General features: G+C 42.5%; 1 protein-coding gene across 3 annotated transcripts in view; it reads right to left on the reverse strand.

Annotated features, from left to right (window-relative positions):
- The window catches only part of tle2b (TLE family member 2, transcriptional corepressor b), an 82,006-nt gene that overhangs the window by 24,268 nt on the left and 36,788 nt on the right, over positions 1-20,950 (reverse strand). For 2 of the 3 annotated variants that reach the window (XM_070961549.1, XM_070961551.1), the window contains exons 5-7: positions 5,283-5,345; positions 3,208-3,282; positions 301-481 (exon numbers count right to left, since the gene is read on the reverse strand). In XM_070961549.1, the coding sequence (XP_070817650.1) occupies positions 301-481; positions 3,208-3,282; positions 5,283-5,345 (319 nt within the window). The remainder of the gene's footprint in view (positions 1-300; positions 482-3,207; positions 3,283-5,282; positions 5,346-20,950) is intronic. The other variant, XM_070961550.1, reaches the window with a different exon arrangement.

The raw sequence follows: 20,950 nt of genomic DNA on the forward strand, positions 1-20,950 counted from the left end.
AACGAAGCCTTATGTAAACACTGGCCTGAAACTAAAGCAAGTACTCTGATTTTAACCACAATGATGACATGTTTGAGAGCTGCACAGACAAAACTTTGTGTTTCTCCAATATCAATTAGAGCAATCTTACTTTTAGGTCTAACTTTGGGTCTTAAAAATTTATTTTCAGAGGCACAATCTTTCGTTGTATTAATGCACATGATTTCATTTGTTGGCACCAATGTGTAAACGTCCCATTGCTCCTGCTGAATTTGACTCTTGAAGACCAACAAACAGATGAAATTCAAAAAGGTTCTCTACCTCTGAGATGTTCAGGGTCAAGGTGGTTTCGCTCATCTTTGGAGGCAAGGTGGGCTGACACCCCGAGGGCCCCGGTCAGCGCAAGAAGCCCTGAGCCCCCCGCGCCCAGGGACAGGCCTGATGGATGTGGCGTCAGGGGGATGCCAGGGGCGTGGTGAGACAGGTGTTGGAGCTGCTGCTGCTGTGGCCACAGGGAAAGAAGGGAGCGGGGAGGGAGGGGTCGGGGAGGGACGGTGTCATAAAAGGGGGTGGGTGGTTAGAAAAAATGGAGAAAAGAGGAAATGGATAGAAAATAAGCAGGAGAAAATGACACAGAACAAAGGAGAAGGAAAAAGTTAGAGGAAGTGGAGGTCGTGATTGGAATAGAGAAGGTGAGACAGGAGAAAGGGAGGAAGTTAAATGAAATCCAATCCACATGGTGAGGTCAACAGTGAAGGAAGAAAATAAGACGAAGGAAGATAGGATGTTAAAAAGATTAGTGGATTAAGAGGTGAGAAAGATGGACAGCAAGGACAAGAAAGAGGAAAAAGAAAGAAGGGGGAGAAGGATATTAAATGATGGGAGTACGCAGGGAAAGGAAAGTAAGTGGAGATTGAAACCAGGAAGCGAAAACAAGACAGAGACGGTGGAAAGAGGCAATGAATGGGATTTATTATGAAGCAAAGACCGGAGAAGGAAGATGGAGAAAGAGGCCAAGGGAAAACACAGAGCGGGTAAAGGAGAGGGAGGAAAATGTTTGAGTCAGAGAGTAAATGATGGGGAGGAACGGGGGGAAATCATGGAGGAAGCAGTGAAAAGTGAAGGAGAATGAGATGAGCAGGAGGGAGCAGATAGGTAGAGAGGGTAAATGAGCACAGGAAGAGGGAGGGAAAGTGTGCAGCAGAGAGAGCAAATGATAAGACATACCCAAAAAAAAAAAAAAAAACAATGGGAGAGGAGAAATGAAGACAGGGCCATAGCAAGAGGAAGAGAATGATAAAAGATTACAAAAGGAGCAATGATTCTAGGTGAAATCCAGAAGGAAAATGAACAGAAAGACAAAGAGGGAAAAAAAGAGGATGATGGGGGACACAGAGAGTAGAGAGCAAAGGAGCAGCTACAGATAAAGGAAGGCTATTATCCTGAAGGAGGCATTATGATGTGCTTTTGTGTGTTGTTTTGTCGAGCTGGTGTGTTCGACACACATACACTAGCACGAGCACACACCTTCGAGACAGCGGTGGATGTAGTGCTGGGAGGAACAAAGGGCTTTAAGTAGACGGTAATGTGATCAGTGCTCAGACAAGCTCTGGAAAGCCCCGACTACTTGGGCACTCAGGAGCATCACTGTGTCTGTGTGTACATACAAAGACATATATGTGCAGACAAGCATGTGCATGTCGCTCTTGGTCATGTGATCATACGCTATTAAATCCAAGTATAGATGTATTTGTGTAAAAAGTAGACCGTGTAACTCAACATTGTATGTACAGTACAGTATGTCTGCTGTACAGAGAGCGTTGATGAACTTAAGTGTTGCACACAGAAACCTTGAAGCTGAGCTGTAATTACTGCAGTGTACAGTTTACAGTTGTTGCACAGTAAGTAGACAGTAATGTGATCAGGCTGCTGACAAGAATGGATGATATTCGAAATGAAATGATCTGTTTGCAATCACTGCTTCCTTTCTTTTCTTAATGATTTTTGAGAAGAGAGCTCCCATCTATCTACACACCAAAACATATTTCTCTACACTAATAGTTACTCATTTGAACTCCTTTCTAAATCTGTGCTCACCAAGCATTTTACTGGGAGCAGCGATTCATCACATCTTGGTATATTCAGTTGTATCTCCCACAAAATCCCAGTAAATTGGACTAAAACAGGACGCAACATCGCAGTTGCCGCTTATTTGTCGAGTTTATACAACAGGCAGTGGTGGGTAGAGTACTGAAAATCTATACTCAGGTAAAAGTACAATTACTCCCATAAAAAACAACTCAAGGAGAAGTAAAAACAGTGCCTGGTTAATAAATGACTCAAAGTAGAAGCTACTTTCCATGTGAATGTTTTTAGTGTGTGTGTGTGGGCCATCACATTTGGGTAAGTGCTTTCTAAAGCACGCAATTCAAAAGCCCAACAGACCACAAGTTACAAGTTAAGTTAACATCATTTTCTCAACACCACAGATAATTAGACATGAAAAATTCACATGGCCAACTTTAGCTAGCTGACTACATTTCACCTACAGTATATGCAACTTACTTCAATGTGCTTGTGAGGACAGAAGAGGAGTTTTAATAGGGAGATCTCAGCGTTTTTCAGCAAGCACTTCATCGCGCAACTGTTGTCTCTTTTAGACTTCGGGATAAAAAATATGGCCAGATGTGGCCAAGAATCACCTCTGGAAGCTGCCTCATGTTTAGGGTTTTCTGGTCAAAGACACATGTTTTTTTCTTTATTCTAGCTACAGAATACTTAAAACATGGATACATAAACAAAACAATTCTTCAAAGGCTCATTTTCATTTAAAAACAATTGCCCTTTGCCACATTAATTCATAGCATGCTATTAAAGCATTCGCTGGTGAATTAATAGCTGCCTGACTGAATCAAGATTTAGCACAATCAACACCACCATCTGGGGCACAAACAGTAAACATAAACACCTTGAGTGATGTTTACATTAATGCCTCACCTTTTTCATGAGAAATTCTTCTGATGTACATATTTATAGATCAGTGATGGAAGAAGTCAAACGGCTGACTCTCATCAGTGCCACTGTGTCAGATCGGTTGGAACACCCTGTGTGTATATGTGTGTGTGTGTGTGTGTGTGTGTGTGTGTGTGTGTGTGTGTGTGTGTGTGTGTGTGTGTGTGTGTGTGTGTGTGTGTGTTTGTATTGTCATGAGGAATGGAGGTGACTCACCCCGATAATGGCGTTGAGTTCAGCCATGGTGACCTGCTTGGCCCTCTCCACTGCTTGGACCACCTGTTGCTGGTGCTACACACACACATGCACATACACACACAGTATATAAACAGACACATACACATTCAACAGCACACAGAGAAAGTAAGCAGAAAGGCAGGATGCCTTGCATTAGCATCCATGCTGTATGTTCCAGTTTATAGTGTCAAGTAAACATAATGTGTATTGGAGGAACACAGCAGGGACCACTACAGGAACTGAACTTGACAAAAGGTGTTACAACAACTACACTCTGCTTGAACAGGGTGTATACATATAAATGGAACGTCCGACCATGCATTTACACACAACCCAAGCACAGAAACACACACACTGTACATACACCAGACACCTAAACACACACACACAATCGTGTTTCCATCATTTTTGTTGACATTACACAGACTTACATCTATCCCAAGTCTTCATCCTAAAATTTAATGATTTATATTATGGGGACTTGCATTTTGTCCCCATAAGGAAGGTGAGTCCCCGCAACATGAGTAATATACATCCATAGACACACATGCACACACACACACACACACACACATGCTCAAAGTCACACTAACTAAAATCTCAGTTCTGTTTACACAAAATTCCTGTGTAATCAGCCACACAACCGCAAATATGCATGTGTGCAACAGTGCTCTCTCTCTTTCTCTCTCTCTCTCTCTCTCACACACACACACACACACACACACACACACACACACACACACACACACACACACAGTGTCAATATTGATCAAACTGACAGAGCTGTGACCATCCCGTCTCCAGGGAGCTCACTCATCAGCGCACGCTCACATGACAGACAAAAAGAGATGTGTGTGCAGCACACACCTGGGAACAGTGCACTCACACACATGCACATATACACTCATGCACAATAGAATACTATTAATTTAAATAATTCTGCAATAATAATCCTATAAATTAAAATATAGCTTAAAGAAGCAATTAGTGGAGGCAAAGCACACATGAGGAAATGATAATGTTGCCAAATGATGAGGGCCCAAAGCAAATTTTTAAGAAGTAGCTGTATTTAATTTAAAGATAATGGGATCTAAATGTTTTGAGAACAATAGAATTGAATATTACTCTTGAAGTGGGAGAACCTTCTTTACGCCTTTATGCTGTAGTTGGCTCTAATGCCATGATAAGCAGCTCTGTGTCCTTTCCAGTGACACTGATATCTGTGGGAATTCGTTTAACATCAGTACCTTTTGACCTTATACACATCATTTGGTATAAAACCACAGGACCACAAATGAGGATGTGAAGCTACGTGTTTACACAATGAGACATCAGCTGATCATCAGCTGACACGACGAAAGCTGCTTTGATCTTAATGCAGAACTGGAAACTGTATCCACCACCACATGACTAAACTACGGAGTCAATGTTCTGATTGAAGTATACACTGTACATATATGTTGTATTGTTTTGGCACAAGACACAAATAAGTCTCTCATTCAGATACCTTTGTGTCCTAGTTTTTACTGTGAGCCATGCTTTCATTGTGTAACAAACAGAACACAGCTTATTCAGCAAGTTTCAAACTAGTTTCACCCATGTGCAATCATTAACTGAATTTACATGTTTGATTTCTTGTATTTAACGATGAGCCAGATGTTGTGTTTAATGAAGATATACTTCATAAAATTGGGGTTAATGGGCTGTGTTGACATTAATGTGAAAAATGTTTAATAAGCGTTAACTGACACAACGTTATTTGTGTCAATTAACATTTTAACTCAATAAGAACTATTATATATACCTCAAACAGTAATGTTATCTACTGTAACAGCACAAGCTACAGCCTCACAATGGTGGAAGAAATACTCAGACCTTCAAAGTAAAAGTAACAGTATGTGTTTTTGTACACTTTATCCAACTTGAGCATCTGATTTATTTATTATTCTGACTGCAAAGGAAATATGATATAGGATCGGGGTGTGAATAACTGTCTCCTGATCATGTGTGCGCATATTTTGTGTGTCTGTGTGCCTGGTGTTTGCGACACTTACCTCTTGAGAGAGGAAAGGGATGATCTGAGCGCAGATGGCACTGAGACGCTTGACAATCTCCGCCTGTGATAGAAAGAGAGAGAAATGACAGAGAGGGAGAGAAGCAGGGAGAAATGTATGTACGCTTGTGTTGCATACCATATGAGAATTACACAATGAACATAAAATATGACACACCTTCATAGCACATTAAGCCTCTGCTGCGTTAAGAGCGGTGGGTGCTAATGAGTGAGGCGTTCTCTTAGTGAAAACTCTATTAGACTGAGGGCTTTTTCACACCTATAGTTCATTTGCTATGGTCCGAATCAGTTGATGAGTTTTGAAAACTTGGACTGTTTTCCCTTTTGTTCGGTTTCTTTTCACACCCACACAAAAATAAATAAAAAAAAATGAATCCACGAGAACCAAAATGTATCTCTACACACCACATGAGAACGTTGACTCCACTAATTGATGAGATGTGTTTGGAAGGGGGAAGCGAGAAAGCAAATACAAGAAGAAGGTCCTGTGTGCAAAGCTGTATCAGCAGGAGTCCAAATGCACGTCAGGCAAACAATATACAGCTTCACGCTTTGCAAAGAAGACTGCTGCCTTCAGACAACTAAGCAAGGAAGCTAAGGCTGAGCATGTACAACGAGACTTTTAGCTCAAACTTGTGGACTACCTAGTAACTGTCAGATCGAGGTCAGAACGCGTTCCCACCACAAATGAAACGCTCCTGAGACCACCTCCTCTCGTGGGTCTCAGAGTGGTTGCTTTAGTTCACATCAAGTGCGATTACAGGGTTCACACTTGACCAAACGAATTGCACTGTGCAGGAAAACAAACCAGAGGTCAGTTTAACCCGACTAAAAAGCACAGGTGAGAAAACACCCCAAGAGAAGAACAATGTGGGGGAATGTGGGAGTGAGCAGCAGAGGTGGAAGGATGGAGGCAGCACTCCAGTCATCATCTGCTCTTTTAGCGCCATCACACTCTCATTTGGCTCGGCCTCACGCACTCTTATCCACTTCAGTCTTCCTCTCTCACGCTCTCTCTCACGCACACACACACACAAACATACGAGTGGACGCGCTCACAAAAAGCAGAACACCTCTAAGAATTCCTCTCTCCAGCTCTCCGCCTGTCGCAGTACACTATTCAGTGCCATTACGTTTGTCCATTTCCTAAAACTTGTAAAAACCATAAAAATGCTCTTTCTTACCTCAACACACACAGAAACACACACACACACACACACACGGCAAACCTAGTAACCATCCACAGACTACAGCTGCCTGCACACACAAACACATAAAAACATAAGCACACACTCTCTGTGTCACACACATTCACATGCACAAACACGCTCTCACACATGTACACACTGAACCTCTGCGGTGTGTCTAATTCTATCTGTCTGAGTGCCCTCAGCCTCATTTTGTTCTCTTCTTCACTCAGCCGTTCTCTCTTTTTCTACAACAGCTCTCACACTGAGCCATTATTACCCTATTCATCCTCTTCCTCCCATCCCTCCCCCCTCTCTCTCTCATCTCTCCCTTGCTCGCTTTGTCTCATTTTCTCCCATCTTTTTATTTTTCTATATTATTACTCTCTCTATTCTAATTTATCCTCCCTCCTTTCTCTCAGCTAGCCTTTTTCTTCCTCTTACATCAGTCGCTCTCTTGTGTGTTTTTCCTTCGTTACTTTGCTGTCACACATAATCACGACCATACGACATGCATACATTTCTCACTTTTCCTCCGTCTACCAATTCTGCTTTCTCTCTCTCTCTCTATCCTCACTAACACATGTTTCTGGCACTTGAAGATACTGAAGAAGAAGAGAGAAAGACAGCAAAGGGGTGATGGAGGGCAGCGCAATGACTGACAGGGCTGTATACACCATCATGAAAAGACTTGCACGTGCACGCACGCACGCACACACTGACACATGTATGATGTGATAAGACTGTCTGTCCTTGGAACAGAGCTATGTGTAGGCCAGTTTATGAAGTCATGATGAGACTGTAAGTGACAGGCTGGCTGATTGTGATAGTGTGTGTGTGTGTGAGTGTGTAGGTGGGTGGTTGTGCCAAAGCTCCTCAGTGTGTTTTGAATGCTATGCATGTACAGTATGTGTGTCCTGACCACAGAGAGGAAAGTGACAGCCAGAGAAAGGAACAGAGATAATGGGAGAGAATGAATTTTTACAATAGGAAATTGCATCATTTCTTATTGCTGTATATTCTACTGATTTCATTTCTTTTCAAACCTTCTGTATGTTTGTCTGCTTGACTCGACTTAATCCCCTTGTTTGCTCTCTGTTTTTCTACCTTTTCTGCTATATTACAGCTGGAAATGAAACACAGTTCATACACTCATTCTTAATACTGAACGATCCTGACAGAGCCTACTAATGGCTGCACGAGCTGGCTTTATTAACAGCTAGCCTCAACAGGCTCTTTTCACAAATATATCTGTTTCCCTGTTTGAATTAACCTCAGCTTCAAATCTCTGAATTGTAGCAACTTGTGAAATGGTTCAACATGGGGAACAAAAGGATGGTTCACGAACCTATGGTGCCAAATATTCCATTCATGGACAAATGGTTAAACTTTGCACATGAAGGTCATACATTACACACATGTCCTTTAATTCACTTAAATAGACTGTATTATCTATTGTGCATCAACTGTCCTCCCCTCAGTTATATCTCTGAAACCACTGCCGCCTACTAAACCGCAGATTGTCCTCTGGCCAGGAATCTATTCAGACGACCTGGCTCAGTTTTGCCCAGATAAAAGCCAATCTGACAGGACTGATGCTGTACCGTGAGTCAGAATCGGACAGAACTGACCTGGACATGGTTGATCTGTGAAGGTGCTTTCACTGAATATTTCTAAAGAGGCCATGAGTTTGATTGAAAGCTACAACGATAGATGGGACTGAAAAGATACAGAAAAAAGAAAAAAGAGAAGCTTGTCTTTCAGTGCAGTTAATCAGTAGTCAATATGAAATATATCTGTTACAAGAGAAGAAAAACCAGCCAGTTTGCATGGTCTTGACAGCTAAAATGTTATCCATAGACAAAGAAACTACTCCAACAAGCTCTGCAGTGATTAGTTAATTGATTAATGGATCTCTGAGTGACCACTGATGATAATGATTAACGATTTTAGCCACATATTGTGTCAGGCAAAGCTTCAGAAATGTCAGGATTAGCTTCTACTTCTGTGTTTCATACTTAATAAATATTTTGAGCTTTTGGCTGCCCATTACACCAGGAAGGGCGGCACCATGGAAACCTGGGATGGGCACCATGCGTACTGCAAACTAAAAGCAACCTAAAGCTGCATGAAGCTGCAAAGTTGGGTGTTGTTAGCAACCCTTCCATTATACTGTTTCGTTCGATTCATTGCAAGCAAGTTAAAAAATAGCAGCTACAATCATTGTATATTTTGTCCATGCTTTATATAACCCCAACTAAAATATAAACATGATCATTTACTAATTCTTTTTGACATATACTCAATTGAAAACAGCAAGAAGACAATAAATTTAATGTTTTACCTCATCAGCTACATTGATTTTTGCAAATATATGCTTATGCAACACGTTTCAAACAAGTTGGGACAGGAGCAACAAAAGACTGAGAAAGTTGGGAAAGCAAATAATTCCACATTTAATGTTTTACACACTGTCCCAACTTCTTTGGAATCGAGGTTGTATGTACTACCCAAGTGCAATGTTGTTGATCAACTTCTGCGCCACGGCAGCATCCCACCAACTCCACACTCTGGCTGAGAGGCGGTGGATGGTGTTATGAGTGCAAGACGCCAAACTGCCGATGGGTTAACAACAGAGGGAAAGTGAGCCGGGCTGAAGCAGTCTGAGCTGGGCCAGGTGTCAGAAACAACACGGCACAGTCTCGTTCCACAGCCCTGCCAAAGCACAGCCACCAGGGAGCACTGGCAAGCAAAGACTGGCCGAATGGAGGGATGAACGGATGGAGGGATGAATGGATGGGTAGATACAAAGGAAGAGAGGGGGCTGGTCAATAAACACCTGAGGGCAGATAAGCTGCCAACTGGCATTGGGACAGAGAGAGACAGAGAAAAGAGAGGCTTGAAGTGAAACAGAGATAAAATTGTCAGTAAGGGAGAGAGAAAAGGACATAACAGCTAGTCATTGAGAAGAGCAAAAATGTCTTAAATTATTCTATAAAACAGACAGAGATGAAGGAACGCAAATTGGAAGTAAGGTTAAAGGAAAGCAAACAGAAGCAGAGACAAAAAAGGAGAAATGTACTGCAGGACAAGGACAGCCAGTTCCAGAGGCTGTGGTGCATATTAGCCTGTCGGAGCCTGAGGGACACACGCACACTCACACACACACATGCACGCACACGCACGCACGCACGCAGGCACACTCGCACGCACAAACAAACTGGCAGCGTGTTCAGACTTGTCATCTCGTCAGATCATTGACAGGATGATAATAACAGCCAGCAAAACGTTTATATGATCACAGTGCCTCGCTGCTGCATAATGATACAACCTGAAATGTGTGAAAAGGCAACACACACACACACACACACACACACACACACACACACACACACACACACACACACACACCCCTCTAAAATACCAATACCATAATACCATGCGCACATATTTTCTGTGCTGACTGGGTGTCTTGGATGGTTGCATCGACTGAAGTCTACCTACCAATCAAATGATTTAAGTAACCACATGTTCACACCAGCACTTAAAAATGAAGACTAAGCAAACTGTATTGATACATTTCAAATGAAGCAACAAAAAGCAGTCACGGCCAGTGAAGAGATCAGAGTCGAGCAACATTCTGCGAATAAGCAAATCAGTGATTGTTAAAGCCTACTGAAGGACAGGTGTGTCTCCATCTGTTCCTATCAAATGAAAAAGGTAAGAAGTTAACTGTAGCTCTGCAGTCTATTAATAACAAAATTATAAAAAAAAATAATACAGCATGGAGGGCAATAACTAGGCTCCCTGTCAGGTTTCATGAGTATATAATGAAAGAATATGGACAATAACACTTCGTACAGCAATAAATAAAGTATCTGATGTGCACAGAATTGTCTGAGCTCGCTGCTGTTGGAGGTTTTTTGAATCTGATGTGACATCGTGTTGAGAAACGTCGAACAATTCACCGCCGTGAAAAGTTAAAGACACAAAGTAAAGGTTGCATTTGGTGTGGATCTGCATTCGACTGTCAATCAGGAAGAAATCCATCAGAGTACGAGAAGCAGCGGAACCAATTTCTACAACAACACTCAGCTCAGCAGACCAGAATGCAATGCGGAGGCAAGAGTTGAGCTTTGCACAAGAGGCGTAATTCTCAATTTTTCTTGACTAGAAAAAACTCATTCTCCTTCACTTACTTTGCAATTGGTATCGCTGTTGCTAGTGCTCTCTCTCCACCCACATGTTTAACCCACAACACAAATGCAAAACGCTCCTGCCTGTTCTGTGAGGGCTGTCAAAAGGCATTCTAGGAAATGTAGTAGATGACTAACTGAAGTAGAAATAGACGAGACAGGTGGGTAGATAAGGCGGTGGGCACACTAGAAAAGCAAATAATAACACTCACTCACAAAACAAGCCATCACAGACTGATGGTGTAACGGTGTGTCTGCACGTGGAATCTTATTTGAATAATGAGCCGGCGCCTGACTGCTCTGACAAAGACTGAACTTGTCTTAGAGGGAGGGGGCCTTCTGGAGTCAGACTTGCCCCCTAGCTATTTTCTTTCAAATGCTTGGAATGACAACACGTCTGCCGCTGTGTAACTGTAGCATATCGTGCGTCTTGGAAGAGGCAGAAAGTGATATATGGAGGTTCATATGCGACGCCCCCTCATCAAGACCAGAAACGCAGACGAGGATGAACCGACAGAAAACAAGCTTGTGTTTTTTCCGTGTACACTTTTCACTCATGACACCAAAGTGAACTTGAACTTGATCGACGGGGAAGCCACTTCCCTGTGAAAGATCAGCATTGTATTTGTTCTCCCAGCATGACGGCAAGCAACAGTGACCGCGTTCATCTTGCCAATAAAGCTTGGTGAATTTGAATGTGATGAGCGTGGGTTGAGGTTGGCACGGGAGGAGAGAGATGGTGCCCAGTGTGCTCGGGCACTGCCAGCTGTGCCAGCCTCTGAGTCCCACTACGGCTGAGCGAGCCAGGTTTTGGGGGGGGGCGTATGTGTGTGACTGATACCCCACTCCTCTATTCACTCTAATTGCTCTCAACAAAAATCTCTGCCCACCTCTCTTAGCTCCTGTTTTATTTCTATTCCTGGCACCTCTCTGGCTTGTTACCCAAATAGTTGCCGGTTTGAACCCTAAGAAGCACTTGAACAAACATCTTAACCTCCAACTGCAGAAGACTCCGGCTGTAACTGCCAACTTCAAAAGCGAATGTGTGCCACAGAGAGAATGTGATGCATGACGCTGATGGAAAAACTGATGCAGGCCCAGTCAACTTTAAGATAGAAAGAAGGTTACACAAAATGATTTAGTGGTGACAGGCAGAGAGCTGAGGCTCTGACCTTTACGCTTCCTATGATCGGTTGTTCATAATATTGGTGATGCAGAAATTAAGGCTTATTCCACTGATGCGCTGGTTAAATAAACGCCTAAAAGTGGATTCAATGTGTGTGAAAGTTTGGATGTAAATAGTGTGTGTTCACTACGGTACAGCAGTCAGGAGCTGCATCCTAATTATTTCCTCATTCACTCACCATTTCCCACATAATAAACACAAAACAAGAGCTGAAAAAATTAGCCGGTTAATTGATTAGTCAATCAACATAAAATTAATGATATATTACTTATTATTAACTATTTAGAACAATCAATTGTTTATATCACTTTGCATGCAGATATTATGTACTTCCAACTTCTCAACTGTGAGGATTTGCTGCTTTCTTTATGTTATATGGTATTAATCTGAATAATTTTTAGATTTTATTTATTATATTTCTACATTCATTCATGACACTTAATAAGAAAATTGAAGAAATGCACATAATTAGTTCATGAAAACAATCCTTGCAGTCATACACTCAACAGTTCATTCTATACCGAGTGGTAAATAGCAGTTTTGGACGCAATCATCATCATCAAAGCATTGGATTGTGGGATTTTTTACTAAAAGAAGTGTACATGCTGTGGAGTGATTTTGGGCATATTGCATGTCACTCTGCCTCACAGTCGGTGCTCTGCATGTGCATGGCTGCAGAATACCCTCATTTATTTTCAGGAGTCAGAGGGTGTGTACATATCAAACACACACACACACACAATCACAATCCCGGAGCTTATCTCTGTTCCCTGCTTTCTAATTGGACTGCTCTACCCTCTGTGAACAGTTTAAGGTAAATATTTGTAGCCAATGACGTGCTAATCACCGCTGATTGGGGTTGCAGGCACAGAGCTGTTCAATGAAAACAGCCATTCCCGCTTCCTCTCTTTCAACCCCCCACCTCCTCCTCTCTTTCCTCTTTTACTCCATGCAATCAGCCTTTTTCTTTCTCCTTTCTGCTGGCTCATTTTTCTACTTCCACAGTATCTCTCTCTCTCTCTCTCTCTCTCTCTCTCTCTCTCTGTGTCCTCATGCTCCGTTTTCCCTCAGTGCACTTGGCCGTGCTCTTTTGCTCTCTCTCCCTGCCCTCCATCTCATTCTCTTTCATTTCGTTCTCCTTCTTGCTCTATCTCTCTGCCCTGCTTCTCTCCCAGAATCTCCCTCCGCCCGCCCTCCCTCTCTTTTCTTTTCTTGCTCAGTCTTGTTTTCTTCTCTCCGCCCTCTCTCTCTCTCTCTTTCTCTCTCCTCTGGGCAGCGTGCCAGCTCCTCTTCCCTGGCGCTGAGCCAAGTCCTCTCCTCCTCTTCGCCTCCTCCTCCTCCTCCCCTCCCTCCCTTCCTCTATCCCTCTTGCCTCTGATTGATGGCCCCTCTATTCTGGAAGGAGAGGAAGGGAAACAGAGAGAGAGGCAGAGGAAGGGGAGCAGCAAAGCACACACGGACAACAAAACACACACACACGCTCACACACAAAAACACTAAAATGCACACACGTGCACACATGCACTCTCAGGACTGTGCACACAAATACAACTACACACAAACAAAAGTCATCACAAACAGTCGTGTGCACGCATGCACACACGCACACAAAAGCAACACAGCCACACAGAAAACCAATCCAAACAGAGCAGAGGAGAGCACACATACAAAGAGCTGTGTGCAGAGCAAGCAGAGCCTCCCAGCATGAGACCAACAAGCACGCACATGTGCACGCACAAGCGCACACACACACACACACACACACACACACACACACACACACACACACACACACACACACACACACTTCCTCAGACACATACACACACATAAAAACACAGATTCAACCTTCAGTGCAGTAACAATACAAGATAGGCAGCGGACCAGGCAGCAGAAACATTTAGAATGAAAAATACAGACAGACAGCTCACTCCTACCCCTCCAACACACACACACGCACACACACACGTACACACACACAAACACTTTGGAGTATAATCAGCGCAGTTACCAACATGTACTATCAATTACTTCACACAAATGCTGGTGTGTATGGACACAGATGTATGGTCCACACACATGTCTATGCAACATACAAATGCACATGCGGTTAAAAAAAAGAAATACACATACTGTACACACACACAATCTTTCTAGGGCATGTGACTTTGAGACACAAAATCTGTAGCTCAGTTGGGGTTGTAGTTTTACAACCAACTAGAACCATCTCTCTCTCTCTCTCTCTCCCTTGCTATATTATGCACTAGCTATTAGTCATATTCACACTGTGCCAGCTCACCAGCTTGCATTGACAGACTGCATACGGCTTCAAACTCATGTCGGCCGCAATGCAATCAGACACAAAGTAGCCAGAGTAGCTGGCTGCACAGTATACATGCATGCTAAGGCATGCAAAAATGTGCACATCACTCACAGACATCCACATACACACAAGCTAATGAATCTTGGTCTGACTACACATCTCTGTGGTGCAGAACAAAACAACTGGGCTGGTACACACTGAGCACTGGAACATCAGATTTTTGCCCACATTAGTGCTCATACCTCTAATGGTGTGCATCTAAATACCCTTGTTGGACAATGATCTTGAAAGACTGACGAAAGTCTGTAAACAAAAAAGAGATTTTCACTGTATTCAGCAAAGCTGCTGCTGTGACTTCCTCTGTTGCAAACCTCAGCTGCTCACTGCAGTGCAAATCACACCGAGGATAAAGTTGGTACTATCTGTGATAACACTGAGCCTTCTCTTTTCATGCTCACCCACTGTATTTCAAAATGACATTTCATTTGCCTTCACTGTTGGAGACATGACCCACATAGAGTCGTCTTGCCTACAGTGACAGTCGTCATTATGATAACTACTCCCAAGACGAACTGATAACATATTTTCAACTAAATTAAATTAAAACGTCACAAGATGTACAACTATAGTCATGCTAGCTGCTCTGTAAGGTTGCACAGAAATGCTTTATGGCCAACGGTAGCATCAGCATGCGAACATGCTCATGATGACAATGCTAACATGCTGATCTTTAGCAGGTACGTTTACCATGTTCATCATTTTAGTTTGGTGTGTTAGCATGATTTGGTCTCCGTAAACAATATCATAAAGTACAATATCATCACCAAAATCAGTAGGGTTCATCCTCTGGGGACCATGAATATCTGTACAAAACAGCATGGCGATCCATCCATTAGTTGTTGAGACATTTCAGTCTGGACCTTTCATCTTAACAGCCATGTAACTATCTTGGCTAAATAGCTTCTATTTTAATCATATAAAGTTCATTAATTTTGTACTATAAATGAAATTTGCTACATCCACTGCACTAAAAAATCTTTTTTAAAAGAAATAACCACTTGAACATATGTTCTTTATGAATTCCATCCATCCATCCATTATCTATACCGCCTATCCCTTTCGGGGTTGCGGGGGGCTGGAGCCTATCCCAGTTACAATGGGCGAGAGGCGGGGTACACCCTGAGCCGGTCGCCAGCCGATTGCAGGGCCACATGTAATGACAAACAAACATTCACACTCACACTCACACCTACGGACAATTTAGAGTCATCAATTAACCTAATGAGCATGTTTTTGGTCTGTGGGAGGAAGCCGGAGTACCCGGAGAGAACCCACGCATGCACGGGAAGAACATGCAAACTTCACACAGAAAGGCCCCGCCTGACCCGGGGATCGAACCGGCAACCTTCTTGCTGTGAGGCACGCGCACTACCTGCTGCGCCACCGTGCAGCCCCCTTTATGAATTCATTCAGGATTTTTTATACACAAGCAGATTTCACATGGGGTGTGTAGCAGTCATACCTAGATGAAAAGCCACATGCTGTGCAGCTGCTCCTTCGAGGCACTAGCACCTTATTTTTTTCCAATTCAAGCACTGGTCACAGAACATGGTGACACATGCAGCTGGTATCACATACATGCACAAACACACACACACACACACACACACACACACACACACACACACACACACACACACACACACACACACACACACACACACACACTCAGATAAGCCAATGCAGTCTGTGTAGCTACTCAGAGCCCTTCTGCCAGAGTGACAAAGCCATTACGCTAAAAGGCTAGCTCCCAGGGAATTTAATCACTCGTTTTCTCTCTCATCTCATCTTTCTCTCTTTTCTTTTTCCTTTTGTCGACTTTTTTTTTCTGTCATTCCTAAAGGGTTATATCACACTCTGTCCCGCACTCTATGCCTCATTATTCACAAATGAGCTCTATTACACATGTATGCACAGGCATTCACACACGGTATGAGAGGGAATGAGAGGGAGAGACATCAAAGCTGCACACATACAGAGCACAGATGCTACAACATGTGCAAAGAGGGACTGCATACACCAATGATCAGAGAGAGTGCAAACACATAGCATAAACACACACACACACACAAAGTCATTTGACCTCTCCAAAGGCTGTTCTCGTTGACCCACATATGCAGGCTCGTCCTAATCCAGCCCTTTAAATAAAATCAGTTAGAAAAAAAGAAGAAAAACTCGAGCCACAACCGCAGGATTATCGACTGACTGGGTGGTGGGAATGACAGGGGGAAAAAAGAGGAGGCAGAAGGGATGGACAGAGTGAGATTGAGAAAGAAAAGGGGAAAAGAGAGAGGAGCCCAATCCTATTACGAACCAAAGCGGTAAGTTGAAAATGAAGGCATCTCTCGCTTGCACTCTTTCCCTCACTTTCTTTCTCATTCTCGTTCACTCTCTCCCAGATGAAATGAGGATTCAGGTCACAACTTCAGCCAAATATACCACCGTGTGCACGCTCTCACACACGCACACACCACACACATGTGCACAAACACATGCATAAAAAGGCTAGACAGCTCGGGCTAATTAGGCGAGAGGATAAGCGTATGCACACACACACTTTTTTATACAACACAAACAGATAAACATTCTCTCATGTGATCTCCCTCTCTTGCTTGTTTGTACTCTGTCTTAATCTTCCTCAGCCCCTGTTCCTGTTTTATTCATTTTCTCAGTTTATTTCTTCACTCTGTTCACAGTCTTTCCATCTTTTTTCTCTCTCAGATTTCTCCCTCTCATTCAGCTCGATTCACAGATGTTTTTTTTTTTGTTTTTTTTAATTGCATTGCTGCTAAAATTGCCAATAATGCCAACACTGTTTGCTGCTATATGCCATAAACTATCACATAACAGAGTGCAAAAGAACAACTGAGCTACTCACTGTTTTCTGTCACACAAAGACACAAATGTGCACACGCACACACACTCTCCCACACCCTCAGCCTCATATGTGTGGTGGTGAAATGAAAGGAAGGAGCAGGAAGGAAGGACAGCCAGCTGCTTCATCTGTCCTCAGGAGTCCACAGGGGAAACAGTCTGGCTGCCGAGCATCCTGACTATCAAACACAGCTTCCTATAATATCCTGCCTGGTGTGTGAGCCACGCTGTCCCTCTCTCTAGCATTCTGATACACTATGTTAAAGATATATATATATATGCTAACACTGATTCTTACAATATCCTGTCCATAGTGTGTGAACCTGGCAGTGCTTTTATTGTACTATAAAGAAAAAAGCTAACTTCAGTGATATTCTGATTAGTGTTAATTACAGTGACTCATTGTGGAGGTCAGGACCCAAGGTTGCAAAGAGCTGCTGGAAGTCTGTCTACTAAGCAGTCTGTCGTATAATGTGCATTACTTCAATAGCGGGTTGGCGTTTGATGTTTGGCTTGCTCAGTTCCTAGCTGGTCATTTTTTGGCTTTTAACTCATGCTGCTATTACCCTAAATGGCTTAAAATTAGTAACCAGCTAGAGGTTCACCATCTCTTCAAGGGCACACTGACACCTTTCATGAACTGGATGCTCACTCTCATTTAGCCTGTTAAATTGTTATGGTAGATATTTTCAAAAATATTTAACATTTAAAGGCACTGCAGCTCTCATTTTTTCCATCTTCTTCATGATCAAAATATTTCAGGTGTCAATATTTGGCTGTCAGATGTCTCAGATTGAATATTTGGTTCAAGGTAAAAATGCATAGAAGAGCAACAGGAGAACTTTGTTCTTTTGTACGTCTCACTTGTAATGTGAGTGCAGAGTATTTGAAACGCTACAAAACATGAAGTAATGTGGGCAAAAACACGGGAATATGTACGAGAGACGAACAGTAGAAGAATAATAGCACAGCCCAAACCTTACTTCTTATAGGATCTAACTTCTGTTAAATGATATTATCAAAGTTTGCTTTTAAACATTCAGACATTTGCATCCTAAAAACATTTCCTACTTAAATTGCTGACATTATTATGTTTTTTTAAGGTTTGGACACCTTTATTTAAATACTGTGCAGTTGAAGTTTGGGCCCTTTAATATTTAGCATCTATCTTCATGTTCGTTTTTATTTGCTCTGTTTTTTCCCGTTCCTTTGATCTTTTTCTCCCCCATAACACTTGTGATAGGACTGTGAGCACTTCTATATCTGCTATTATGATTTTTATGACACCTTTAGCAAGCAGTGTACATTTTAATATTTGTGAGTAAGATGTTGGGTTTTTGTGGGCTCTGTGAATTCTATCTTTGTGAGTTAAACTGAAAAGTAAAAGTATTTGAAAAATAAGCACTCTGTTTTCATCCTCCAGTAACATGAACACTTTGTTTCTGTCCTAGAAGGCTCGCATAGCGCAGCAAGAACTATTATAAAAATTCAATTGTGACCCAGCTTTCAACTACACAGGCCCCTCCAGGTTCCTGCCGTCTAATCTCTCATTAAGCACCCTCGATGCCCAGGAGCCTTGTTGCCTTGCATCCTGCTGTATTAGGCTACTAAAATGCAAACAAACATGGAACAAAACCAGCTTCCTAACATTAACAAATTCTCCTGCAAACTGGCGTCACAGCATAATGCGGCATCTTATGTAAAAAATATAATTTTGAAAGATCTCAAAGTTGAGCAGATAGTATTTCAATCAGCAGCAACGCAGGCTTGACTCAGACAGGCTGCCGCTTGGTTCCTTGGGATATCGATTTCTAAATAAATCAGGAAGACATTTATACACACCTAAAAGCAGTAATGATTGTACATGCATAATCATAATGGATTAACAACACTGAGTCATCCAAACTGGAGGATTTTCCTGTTTCCAGTGATATGATTGTGCAGTGACGGCTGAGGAGGAGAAAAAGTGAATGATGCAACATTAGCTAAGGCCATGTGTTTTTCATGCACTGCTGTTCCCTTTCCAGGTAGAATTAAGATGCTAAAACGTGGTGTTTATTTCTGGAAGGAAGTGGATATGGTGCACCTACAGTAGCAGTGTAAGGATGAACCCTTACAGTCATCTTTTTTTGGGATGCATTGTCAGGTCCCAACACAGTCATTCAGAAACACTTACCTAGGCTGTTATTGAAATGCTGCCAGTGTAGCTTCCCTGCTGGCCCCCTAGTGCCTACTGGGGGACACTTTCCCAGTCAAGAAATAATGGAACCTACTGCTAAAATCACCCATTACCATACTGAAACTGTGAAGATGCACAGCATAGGTGCGTATGTCAAAACAGACATTTCATTGCAACACCGAAAACAAAGATGTGTTACAGATACAAGGTCATTTCAGTTTGCAAGGCCAGGATGTAAAATGGTGTGGATCATACCTGTACACACAAACTGCTGGCTGTTTTCTGCCTAAAAGCACTCCCTGTAAAAGATGCAGGTCTTTCCCTGCCATCAAAATACCTCTCTGTCAAGTTAAATGGCATTTAGTAATCCAAAATTCTATGTCTTTACGGACCAGTGAGATTAACAATAGGGTAGGTTGTTCCGCCCCAACAGGTGGAATAAAACTAACTGGAGAGTGAAGGGAAATGTCAATCTGTGGGTGTGTAGAGTTTTTAATTGTAAAGCCTACAAATAAGAATTTTATCTCATCTAGAAAGTCCACTGAACTTGAAAACAGTCAAAATGTATGAACTGCAATACAAATCCTCATTCGGAAAAGAAATCAGGTTTCAACAACTACAGTATAATCACAGTATTTAGCAAGTCAATCAAGAACTTATCTTCATCAACAAACTCTTACAATTAGAGGTCTTTATGAGGAACAGAGACCTGACCCAGGACTTGAGTGGGGCCGGCAGGCCCAAGTTGCGTTTAGTCTAATCTGATCTGGGTACAGTCCTGATTCAATGCTGCAAGACCAGTGAGTTAATATGTGTTTTTCTTTGTTTAATGGCCCTTTGAAGTTAGCTGCTGATGGAAGGAAAGACATATTTCATTCACTTCCTGCCTTCCCTATTTTCATATTTTCCCAGGCTGCACTATGGACACAAGCTCTTGTGGGACCCGAGTCTAACAAAGCATCTATTCTTCTTCTCCTCCCGCCATCATCCTGTTGTCCTGCTGCTAGAATCAGCTGTCAATACAAAACCTGCTTCAATCCATTCACCACACACCTTACAACAATACATACAGCACAGCATCATATCTGTAAGCTGCCCTGTGCCAACCACTGTGAATCCACAGTATGACTGAATTACAAAGTCACTGAATATACATGTTGTGCATCTGCACGTAGTGGGGGATACAGGCAATAACTATCCAGACCCCAGAAGTGCAATATCAATGAATATAGAACAACCACAGAGAGCAGAGTAAAGTCCTTATAGCCTCCCTCGCTCCTCCGGGGATACAGCTAGTATATATATGATATGATATGACATGATAATGGAAGTGAACCAAGTGAGATAATGTGAGAGCATGTGCGTGCATGTGCATGTGATTCAATGCATCCATACAGCTTAGATGAGTAGGAGGAGGAGGAGGAGGAGGAGGAGGAGGAGGAGGAGGAGGAGGAGGAGGGGGCAGATGTTATCTTTTCTGTGCCTTCATATAGTTCAGATACAATCACCTGAGAAAGAGAGAGGCAAAGAGAAGGAGAGGAGAGGAAGGAAGAAAAACAGAAAGAAAGCAAGGGGAGATCAAGATAGTGAAAGAGCCGGGAGGGAGGGGGTGAAGATGAAGAGTGCGAAATTTAAAGAGCGAA

This window comes from Chaetodon trifascialis, chromosome 4 (assembly GCF_039877785.1).
Source record: "Chaetodon trifascialis isolate fChaTrf1 chromosome 4, fChaTrf1.hap1, whole genome shotgun sequence".
Classification (NCBI taxonomy): domain Eukaryota; kingdom Metazoa; phylum Chordata; class Actinopteri; order Chaetodontiformes; family Chaetodontidae; genus Chaetodon; species Chaetodon trifascialis.